At 29.5% G+C, this 12,319-nt stretch overlaps 1 protein-coding gene across 1 annotated transcript; it reads right to left on the bottom strand.

Annotated features, from left to right (window-relative positions):
• Positions 1–285: 285 nt before the first annotated feature.
• On the bottom strand, positions 286–6,315 carry STP7 (sugar transporter protein 7). Its single transcript, XM_078963412.1, has 4 exons — positions 5,933–6,315; positions 3,471–3,790; positions 1,509–2,135; positions 286–882 (listed from the first exon to the last, which is right to left on the bottom strand). Exons 1-4 carry the CDS (start codon positions 6,075–6,077, stop codon positions 406–408), a joined length of 1,569 nt encoding a protein of 522 aa, XP_078819538.1. The 5' UTR covers positions 6,078–6,315; the 3' UTR covers positions 286–405.
• Between the last annotated feature and the right edge of the window lie 6,004 nt (positions 6,316–12,319).

Genomic DNA, 12,319 nt, shown 5'->3' with positions numbered 1-12,319 from the left:
TAAAAAGTCAAAATGTAAGAAATAGCAATATACCTTCATTTATTTGACTATTATAGCAAACTTTTTTTTTTTCACTTTTTACTACCCTAACAATCTACCTTCATTTTTTTTTCTTATCAAGACATATTGTACTTCTAATATTTTCTTTTTCGAAAACTATATTTTGAAAAATCTAATCCAACTTTTGTAGCGAATATTGTTTTGTATTTAGACGACATTGTTATAGTTAGATTTTTTGAAGTATAATGATGTAATAAAAAAATAGAAGTATAATGCTATAATAAATAAATCGGTGAAAATATGTTGCTACTTCTTGCATTTACCCCTCAACAAAATGAGAAAAGTTTGTTGTATCTTTTCTGTACATTGATTTATATCAAACTATTACATAATAATCGTTAGCCATCAAGGAGCTTGCTGAGGCAACACTAATGAATTCTTTTGCCTTTCAAAACTCTCATCTTCCCTCAAATCTTCTGATATTATCTTCTTCCAAAACCAATGTCTTTGCCATAACAACATCATCTCTTCAATAGGAACTCCTTTCGTTTCCGGTAGAAATATATATACAAAAATTGTCATTATAGTAATCCATCCAGCAAAAAACAAAAATAGTCCAAATTTTAAACCACAAAGGAGTGAGAGGAAAGATTGTGCTATGATGAAAGTGAAGAAGAGGTTGACCGCAACCGTAATGCTTTGACCGGCTGACCGTGTTTCTAACGGGAATATTTCACTTGGCACTGTCCAACCAAGTGGGCCCCACGACCACCCGAAGGCCGCCACAAACAGACAAATTACAATCACTACTGCAATTGAATAACCCTCTGAGAGTTGTTGATTGTTGCCAAATTTAAGCCCTAATATTATGCCTACAATGACCTGTTTCATAACACAAGATTGAAGAAAATATAAATCGTTTTCAACTTCTTTTCTGAAGAAGTGATTAAACAATTGTATCTTTTATGCAAATAACATTTTGTGCTTATTTGAATAAAAGACCCAATATTTTAACCATTTATTCGGAAAATTTCGAAATTTGTTTACCTATAGCAACTTGTAAACTATAAACCGGATAAAAAGGCAAAAACAAAAATTAGATCAGTCCTTTGGTTTAGATTATAAAAATAATTAGAACTCACCCGAAAAATGGTCAAAATGGACAGATGAGGCTTTCTAACTTTTTCCAAATTTTCTTTCATTTTTTCAACAATGCATCATTTTCTAAGATATTTGTTAAATTCTATACTTTGAAAAATCTACACAATTATAGCATCACACTTTCAATTTTTTCTTCTTTCTCATGACATTATCTTTTGAAAAATCTACACAATTATAGAAGTGATAATTGTTTTATATATATGTGAATGAGTAAATGACATTGCTATAACAATATAGATTTCAAAATATATTCCTTATAATAGGGGAAAAAAAATGAAAATAAGATAGTATAACAAACAATTAATTGAAAAATAATTGTTATTTTTTCCAAAAAAAAAAAAGGTTACCTGACAAACGATCATTTGTATGCCTCCACCAATGAGTAAAACTCTTCGACCCAATCTATCAACAGTCGCAATAGATACCAAAGTAGAAAGAGCAAGAACAGCTCCAGTCAACGCAGAAGAATAAAGAGAAGCATTCCCTTTAAAACCCATACTCTGAAACAACACCGGAGCATAAAACAAGATCGAATTTATCCCAGTAAGGATCTGAAACATCGGCATACAAATCGCCATAACCAATTGAGGTCGATTCCTCTTCTTCAAGATATTCCTAAAAGGATGTTTCACCGAGTTAGCCAACTCGCTCGCGTCAACCATGTCTTCAAACTCAGCGTCCACGTTTTGTGTACCTCGAATTCGTTCTAAAACTTTTCTCCCTTTTTCTTTTGACCCTTGTTCGATTAAGCTGTTGGGTGTCTCCGGGAGAAGAACGCCGCCGACTGTCATTAGAAGCGCCGGGGCTGCCGCTAGGCCGAGAGAGAGCCGCCACCCCCATTGATCGAGCTTACTTGTTCCGTAGTTTATCATGTTTGCTGAGAAGATTCCGAGAGTTGTTGCTAATTGGAACATCATGTTTAAGCCTCCTCGTAAATGGGTTGGTGCCATTTCTGATAAATAAAGTGGTATTGCCTTCAAGAAGAAAGGAGATTGAAGATATTGTATTATGGTTGGCATACATTGGAATTGGATTGATGTTAGTAGAACAGACACAATCCATTCAAAGCCTAAGAATCAAAATTTGAAAACCCAAATTCATGCTAAATGTATCATAATTCATAAGATTTTTGGACTAATGATCTATTTTGGTCCAAAAAGATAATATAAACCCTAAATTGTTTGATTGAAGATATTTGATAAGAAAAGGAACCTATACTAAGAGAGTATGTTATATTGTATATTTTGGGACAAACCTAAATGAACCCATTATTGGATGATCTATCATTTTAGAAGAATTTTAGAATGAAAAGTAAGAACTACACAAGAGTCATATCAAGAAAGGAATGTATGATTGATGATGTTTGGTAAAAAATGAACCTATACTATGAGAGTATGTATATTACATATTTTGGGACAAACCTAAATGAACCCCATAATTGGATGATTTATCATTTTAGAAGAATTCTAGAACGAAAAGTAAGAACTACACAAGAGTCGTATCAAGAAAGGAATGTATGATTGTCGATATTTGGTAAAAAAGAAACATATACTATGAGAGTATGTTATATTGCATATTTGGGACAAACCTAAATGAACCCCATAATTGGATGATCTATCATTTTAGAAGAATTTTAGAATGAAAAACAAGAACTACAAAAGAGTCATATCAAGAAAGGAATGTATGATTGATGAAATTTGGTAAATAAAGGAACCTATACTACGAGAGTATGTTATATTGTATATTTTGGGTGATCTATAATTTTAGAATGGAAAACAAGAACTACACAAGAGTCACATCAAGAAAGGAATGTATGACATGCATATTGTGCATTTCTTATTTTATTTTTCCTTTTATACACTTTACATGTCATTAGTTATAATATGATAATCAAATGGATAGTTTGCAATAAATAAAAATTTACTTTACTCTTGTTACAAGTAGGAGCAATGTTGTGTACTTTACTTTTTAAATAATAGAAATATACTTATTTTTCTACATATAATAGCAATTTATAGCTTGAAACGTGCAAAATGCTTACAAATTTCATTTTACATGTTATAGTTATACGTAAAATGAAAGCAATGCCGATGCTATAGGTATGCAAACATAAGTACGTTGCTATTAAGGGTAAAAAAAGAAAGTATGCTTTACAAGTTTGAGGCTACACATTTCCAACAATTTTCTCAAATAAAATTCAAGATTTACCATATTACTTTATCCCTTTTGTTTTCCTAGTTTGTAATCATGTCCTCTGTAACAAATGCAGTGTTAACAACAAAAATACGTTGATGGGTTGAGCAAAGTACCTGATTACCGAAGCCGATTCCAACCCCAAGCATGATTCGACCGGAAAGAAGCATTCCAAAGTTGACCGAGGCGGCATTGAGTATTGCGCCCACCAGAAAACTGATTCCGCCACAAATGATACTGATCCGACGGCCATAATTACGCGTGACAGGGGAGGCAAATAGTGTTGCAACTAGGCCAGCCAAGTATAGTGATGATGTGAAGGCTGCAAGGCCTTGATCATTGAACTTACAATAGTTGCTTTCATGGGAATGTGACTTCTTTTCATAGACAGATGGGAAGAATTTTTTAAGGAATCCATCCATGGATGTCACTCCTCCTAAGTTAAAGACAAGAAATAATAGAATAACGAAGGAATGAAATGAATGGGTGATGAAATAAGAAAAGGAGACAAAATGGAATGATGATGTTTGGTTAGTGTGGATTAATGAATTAAATTTTCTTTATGTAGATACAATATATAATCGTATAACTAGATTCCATACAATATTTAAATTACAAGTAATCAAATTTTATTTACAAAAATAAAAAGTTCAAAATAGTAAAAGCTCACTCAACCCCAAATACGTTATAATATTTCTTAGTTCTGGAACAAATTATAAAAATGACCTAAGAGGTATATAAACAACTGACAAATTGAATTTTAACCTACACACAACCACACATCCTATTTATGCTTTCTGTAAACTCATAAAGAAGAAATTTGAAAATGAAAAATTAGAAGAAAAGATATGAAAATATTGACTCCATCTAATTAATCTTTTCATGTATTGTTAATTTTGAAAACAAATCTCAACACCTTGATGCATATGCAAATACCATATAACCGATTTCCACTTAGTGCAACCACAAACACCTATGTCTACGTATGTCTCTATTCATTATCTATAGGTGAAATATTTCATTTAGGAAAATATGTATATAATAAGCATATGACAACACAAAGCGTCGTATTCAACAATTGCAACTTTGAAAGATCATTTTTATTTTTAAAATCATTGCGGTAATATGGAAAATAAAAATAGAATGCAATAATACACAAGTCAATAAAAAGTGCGGCTATTTATTTCGTAGCCTAAAAAAAATACACAAGCTATTTCACGCTATTTAAGTAAACATTGAAATCAACCATACATTTTAATTTTAACAACTTGCTAGAACTTCGAGGACATAACTTGTTCAAAATAATCCATTTGATGTCGTTATAAAGAAAACCATTTCACATATGTGTTAGTGCTGATATGAAGAGTTATGGTTCCATTAAAAAATATAACTCTTTGAGTAAGATTTTTTTTTTTTTTCAAAAAACCAATTAAGAGTTCATGAATTTTTTTTTTTTTGGTGAAAAATCCTATTTATATAGGTACAAAATTTATAAATTAGTTAAATCTTAATTAGTAAATTAATTAGTAAATGTCATTAATATAAGATATAAGTTCAAATATCAAAGGTTATGAATTTATGATGGTTTCAAATAAATATGGTGTAATAACGAATACATATGTTAAATTATATATATATATATATATATATATATATATATATATATATATATATATATATATATATATATATATATATATATATATATATATATATATATATATATATATCTTTTTAACTACTTAAAAAATAGTATTTAAATATTTTTTAAGTTAATTTCATAGATTTAAGTTTTGAATTTAGCATCACATTTAAATCAAAAGAAAGAATTGTCTTATACTGATAATTCAAAATGTCTTATATCTAGTTATCTACCATTAATATGATATTAATATGAAAAAAAAAATTACATTTTAATAGATATTTAAATTTATATAATAATTATATTAGATTAGAAAGTGAAAGATTGAAAATTTTAAATACATAAAGTTCAAGAAAAATCTTTAATTTTTAACTAAAAATAATATATTACGAAATACAGTCTTATATTGCAATAAACGTTGCAAATTACATTCACATATTACAGAATAAAATAATATATTGAGAAATATATGATTTTTCTACCAAGTTTTCTTTAAAGGCTATTTGTGGCTATGACCATTTTAGAAAACAATATAGCAATTGGCAATCGATCCATTGCAGTTTTTTTTTTTTTTTTTTTTTTTTGGAAATGGTGATATTATTTTTGTATTATCTTTATAAAACAAAATAAAATAAATAATGGAAAATTAAAAAGAATTATATCATTAAAAATCACACATAAATAATACTGGGATTTATTTATTCATTTATTATTATTTTTTTTTGTAAATTTTCATTTATTTCAATAGTTTATTCATACCAAACACATCTATTTGAATGAATGGACAAATTGAAGCTCAAATTGTGGACCAGAACTTAGCAAAACAGAAAGCTACAAGTATTCATCAATCTCCTTATGTTTTGTTTTCGATTCATATTTGGGACTGAATTCGTAGTTGGAATTTTGTGATGAATTAATTAAAGAAGATTATGTTACCTGAGATTCCAATATCATAGCCAAAAATCGAGCCTCCAACAGCAGCAACAATGCAAGCAACGATGACGTAAGTCGTCACCTTCCCTTCATATTCATCTGCTCTCGCCTTCGCTACTCCTCCTGGTGCGAAAGACCCTCCTGCCATTTTCACACAAAGCTCAAGAACTCTCGTCTATCTGTGTGTGTGTGTGTGTGTGTGTGAGAGAGAGAGAGAGAGAGAGAGAGAGAGAGAGAGAGAGAGTTTTAAATGATTCAGAAATTTGTTATGAATTTGTTGGTTGAGAGTTCTTGAAGTGAAGAAGTGATGAAACAGATGTCATCTTGGTTAACTGTGTATATGCCTTTTCTTGTATAATAGTTTGAGAAAAAAAAGTCAACGTTTTCCTCAACAAGATGCATATAAAATATCTAGATTACGTTTAAAAAATATATAATTTATATTGTATTAATTAATACATATTAAATGAATCGAAATATCATCAATTACATATAGTGATGTTATATCTTTCAAAAGATAATATTTGAATGACAATTTTTGGGTGGTTTGGTCTTAGATTATATCAATCGTGCTTAAAAATATATTAAAATAAGAATAACATTAGTTATGGGTACATTCATATATTTCTATCCTTTGAGTTAAGAATTGTTCTATGATTGATACCTTTTTCTAACAATTCATCTATGACTAACACATGACATATACATATGTCGGCCAACTTAAAAAGTTTAGGGTGTTTGGAATCTTTCTAACAACCTTTTAGATCTCTTGATAATATACAACTTTTTGTTGTTAAAAAGAAGAAAGTGACTTGTCGTAATAAACTTTCTATTTTTTTTTTCTATTGGTTAATTTATTTTTTATACTTAAAAAATATTATTATGAAATTATAAAGATATTTTTTGAATATCCAAACTAAATTCTCTAGTAAAATATACATTTAAAAAACCAAGTGAGTAAGTAAAAATAAAATTTTGTTACCTTGTAATTTGTTACCGTCTTAATTTTTCACTTTAATTTTATTAAAAAAATCTATTAATCTATTAATTTTCATTTTATAAAATTTTATGTTGTAAATCTGTTTTTTTCATCTTCATCAAAAATAACTAAACATTAAAGTATGACTTAATAACCACCGTAATTATAATAATTAGAAATTAATATCATTCGAACATTACATTCACTTGAAATTTTAATCTTTTTTATGTTTTCAACAAACGAGAATGTCAAATGGATAGGAATATCAAATACTTTCACAAACATTTAAGTGATGCACAAAAGATTAAGAACAATATTTCTCTTTTTGAACATCACCGACCCTTATTAAAATCTCAAAAATATAAGAATATATTTTTTTCTGTCTTAAAACTTTTTGTCTCATTCAAATGATGGTGCAAGTGTGTTTTATGTTCCTATCCACTTGACATTCTTACTTGTGAAAACTTGAAGAAAATTGAAGTTTCTAATAAAACTAAAACTCACATTTAATTGTTTCTAATAAAACTACATGTCAATCCTTGACAAGATGGAGGAGCTCAAGAGCCACAAGTTAGACTAAGCACTACATGTCAATCCCTGACAAGATCATTGTTGAAGATGAAGATGATGAAAATGATAAGAAACCTATCTTCTCCCTATTCAAATAATAAGAGCAAGAGCAACCAGTAATCCCTGATGACATAAACTGTCTAGATGACATCGTTCTCCTCACTAATGAAAGTTATGCCCCTTAATTCTCTTTCAATTTGCCCTTTGGTGATGAAAATTGGGACATTCCCTACTCAATAAATGGTCTCGGGGTTTAGCCACTTGATAGGTACCCATTTGATCGTCCTATTGTTGAACTCCTTGTAAGAGAAAGATCGAGGTTATAGATCATCGATACCAATGGTGTTAAGGAGTGAGTGTGGTCTGGTCATCAAAACAAATCAACCAATTCAATTAAAATCAAAGTCTGGTCTTTCAAATCCACTAGACACGTTCAATACTTATTCAACAGGGCAAATGTGAATGATTTTTATGCCCAAGAGTTATTATAGAATGATATTTGTTAACGGCATATGAACATATAGGGTCATACTTTATAGCAAGTTACCATTGATTAATTATTTTTTAGAGTAAGATGACTATTAATGAATATTATCAACACTTGTATTTAATTGAAGAATTATTATTTTATGGAAATAATATTTAACAAGTATTTTGGAATTATTGTTTCTAGGGAATAATAATAAAAGATAACAAAAACTAGTTATATTCATATTGTATGTGTGTGGGTATATATATATATATATATATATATATATATAATGTACAAATTAACTGGACACCTTAAGTAATCATTTAGTTGGCACGTAACTACCTAGTTATGAGATTAAGTGAAAGACACTCCATGCTTCTTGAATTTCTTGCCAAAGTCGTGAAATCCATAAGGAGTTGGAGTTTGAGTGTTGTCTTTCCTTTTCTTTATACCATTCTTGTCATAAGGTTCCATACTTTCATTTAATGAATAGCTCTGACTTGGTACATTAGTAGAAGTATATGAAGAAGTGTATAGACCAAAAACTTTCTAGTTTTGATCACTTTTTATTTTCTCCTCCTAAAATCGAGAACTCCTTGGATCTTTTTCTCTTATCTCTCTTGCGTGGTGTAGTGTAGATTTGGGTGTTTAAGTTGTTTATTATTTTAAGGTTTATTTGTTATAAACTTTAAAGGATTAAAAAGAAACTTGATACAAGTACAAACTAGCATGTTTTAGTGCTTTACTCTTTCTTGGTGGATACCTCTAGAGAGCTTCTACTTTGGAGCTTCATGCATCACCTCATCAATTTCCATCTCCCATGAGAATCAAAGACTTCACAGGTTGCAATCTTTTCCTTTCTATGGTTGATTTAATTTTTCCATTATTGGAAAATGATCATTAGTGGATTAAAATGGTTTTAAGTTTATTCAAAACTTAAATGCATCGATTGCTAATCTTGTAGTTTTGTTTGAATAAAACTCAATAATTGGTATAACATGGATAGTTTTCTTTTTGTAAGAAAATACATACATATTTTATATGACAACTTTATAATTGTTATTTTTTAGTGATAAAAGTTTACATTGTCACCAAAGTTGTCTTAAAAAGCAACGTGTTGTTATATATATATATATATATATATATATATATATATATATATATATATATATATATATGTGTGTGTGTGTGTGTGTGTGTATGTGTGTGTATGTATGTGTGTGTATGATATACATAAACTAGCTTTGGACCTCTTGTGATTTTATTTGTGTTGATATGTTAAAATGGTTGTAATGTTTATTTATTCATATGGTATATAATAATTAAATAGATAGCTTTCATTTTTTTTAAATTTTTATAAGTAATATGTTAGTTTTAGAAATAGTTTATTTTTATAAAAATGTAATAAAAATGAAGATGACGACCATTTTGAAGATCAAAAGTTCATAAACTTGATAGAAGATGTTGAAGCAAGTGGGAGCATAACGACATTATAAGAGGTTTTTGTCCCTTTATGTCCCTTAAGAATAGATTTGATATTTTTGTGATGTCTCATAAAATATCACTAGAAGTGGTTGGTTTATGCACATATGTTTTAAATCTTTGTGATTCTTATGTTATGTTTATATATATATATATATATATATATATATATATATATATATATATATATATATATATATATATATATATATATATATATATATTATGCATGTTTGTAAAATTATATTTTGAAATTGCTAGATAATCTTTTAAGCATAAAAATGATTACAAAAAGTTTGGTTTTAATGAAAATTATATTTTAAAATAAGATGGTAAAAAGTTTTTGAAAATAAAATGGGTTTTATCGTTTAAACTAGCTAACAAAATATTTCGCGATTAAAATTCTTTAAGTTTAAAATTGAGATTTTAGAGACTTATCAAACTCCAAATGTTATTTTATAAAAGAAAGTTTATCAAAAGGTTTATAAATGTTATTTAGCGCTCAAACGTCCATACTTAGTAGTAGATATTGAATTTAAAATTTGATCTCGTCAATTATATAAAACATGGATTTTATAAAAGATCATTGATAAAACGTGATTTTAAATAAAAGTATATAATGTCTTATTGGATGCATGCAATAACCACGATATCAAATGTGTTTTAAACTACAATTATAAAACCATTAAAACACCCCTTATTAAACTCACATTTATGCAGTCCAATTTGAATAGAACGCACATGTCACTTGTATGCACTAGTGGATAAAGGTCACCTAATCGCTAGTGTTATCTTTTGAGGGCCAAGGCGTATTCGCGATTTCTATAACCTAGTTATAGGTCGATTACACAAGTTCTCCAAACTGAATGATTTGATTGAAAATTTTAACACTCGTAAATCCGGGCTAGGAAATAAAGTTATTATAAGCCATAGTAATGATTTTTTAGTAAGAGATTGTTTAGGATAAATAATCTTAACCAAGTTATCGTATATGTCGTAAATAGTGAGTTAGAGATAGGTTACTTATTAGCCCTAGTGATCTAAACGGAAGTTGTAGTATTAGGAAAAAGCGAATTTGTACATACAAGAAACGTCCAAATCTGACTTCAATAAAAGAAGTTATAATTTTTCTAAGATTTCAGTGTAGCAGTGTGCGTATAGAAATCGAATAGATTGGTTTATTTTTGGACAAAAGAATCTAAACAAGAACTGAACGTCTCGTTAATAGAATTTCAAAAATATAAAAACCATCGAAAACGAACACTGGATGTGAGAGATATGCATTTTATACGGGCTTTAATAGGCTAAGTCTGTGTAAATAGGATGACATTTGGCTTTAATAGTCTAAGTCTGGAGATAGGTTACTTATTAGCCCTATTGATCTAAACGGAAGTCGTAGTATTAGGAAAAATCGAATTTGTGCATACAAGGAACGTCGATTTGACTTCAATAGAAGAAGTTATGGTTTTTCTAAGATTTCAGTGTAGTAGTGTGCGCACAAAAATCGAGTTTTAAATTGGTTGATTTTTGGCCAAAACAATCAAAACAAGAATTGAACGTCTCGTTAATAGAATTCAGAAAATATAAAAACCATCGAAAATGAACATTAGATGTGAGAGATATGCATTTTATACAGGATTTAATAGGCTAAGTCTATGTAAATAAAATGGATTCAAAACTAGCTGACAAAGTCTAAATGGAAGTTGTAGATCTTGTCGAGAGCTTTCTGTGGATATAAAGAACGTCAAAACTAGAGCTCGTATGAAGGAGATACACAATTTCTAAATTCTGAAAATCGACACGTGCAGCGCGACGTGCATAGCTTGCATGCGTAGTCAGCCGCTTCTAAATTCTGAAAATCGACACGTGCAGCGCGACGTGCATAGCTTGCATGCGTAGTCAGCCGCACTGCTCCTGTAACATCGTGATTTTCACCATAATTTTTTTTCTTTTTAAAACATTTACTTAACAGAATACGTTAGCGGAAGATTTAGTTTTTAATTCAAAACCACAACGTTATTTCAAAAATTAAAACATAATTCCAAACCATTTAAAATGTAAACAAAAGTACTTTAAAGTAAATAATCAAAAACGTGTCCAAGGGTGGTATCGTTAATATAAATCTACTACTCATAAGAACCCCTCTTACCAAGGCCAATCTTCTAAATTGTCTGCACCAATCATAAGGCACAAAAGAGAAAAGATACAAGTGTCAGCCCCTGCTGAGTGAGATCATAAAGTTGCACATAAAACATACAAACCCTCAATGGGTCAATCATTCATTTTATAATGAATCATAAAATGATAGACAAATACCAATTAGAAAACAACTGCATATCATAATTATTCAATCACATATTCAACCGCATACATCTATATATGTTTAACCACAATTATACCACATAACATATATGATCAACCAAATACCACATAAGCAACCACATAGCATGTAAACAATCACATTTCATACATAGATACCCTTTACTTGTTCAACCTTTTATTAATAACCAACCTTTTCTTACATATTCAACCTTTTAATATGCAACCAACCTTTTGTTATTTATTCAACCTCTTATTATCTATCCAACCAATTGATAAAAAAGTGTCCCTTACTGCTACCTAACCCAAGAGATACACCCTGTTCACTACTTATGTGCACGGCCAGCCGAATGCTCTAATTGGCCCATGACTTCCACCCAAAACACCAACCCCGTGACTCCACTTTTGCTATTCCGACTTTGCAAAGTACAAGTACCCCATGGTGTCGTTCAGGGTCGGTACAAATGGTGTCAATTCTATCGATACACCTCCTGATTCCCACGGGATGTTTGATCCGACGACACCATAAAGCCAACACCACTCCAGTTCATGTACACCGTGGTTCACA

The sequence above is a fragment of the Lactuca saligna genome, chromosome 7 (assembly GCF_052625555.1).
Source record: "Lactuca saligna cultivar CGN05327 chromosome 7, ASM5262555v1, whole genome shotgun sequence".
Lineage (NCBI taxonomy): Eukaryota > Viridiplantae > Streptophyta > Magnoliopsida > Asterales > Asteraceae > Lactuca > Lactuca saligna.
The sequence above is the reverse complement of the archived record's forward strand: the minus strand, read 5'-3'. Positions and strand labels throughout refer to the sequence as shown.

Excerpts from the sequence above, each read along its gene's own strand:
- STP7 (XM_078963412.1), bottom strand. The coding sequence starts at position 6,077 with ATGGCAGGAGGGTCTTTCGCACCAGGAGGAGTAGCGAAGGCGAGAGCA. Across the intron at positions 2,136-3,470 it reads GAATCGGCTTCGGTAATCAG|GCAATACCACTTTATTTATC; the intron begins GTACTTTGCTCA and ends TTCTTCTTGAAG. Across the intron at positions 883-1,508 it reads TACAAATGATCGTTTGTCAG|GTCATTGTAGGCATAATATT; the intron begins GTAACCTTTTTT and ends GTTATGAAACAG.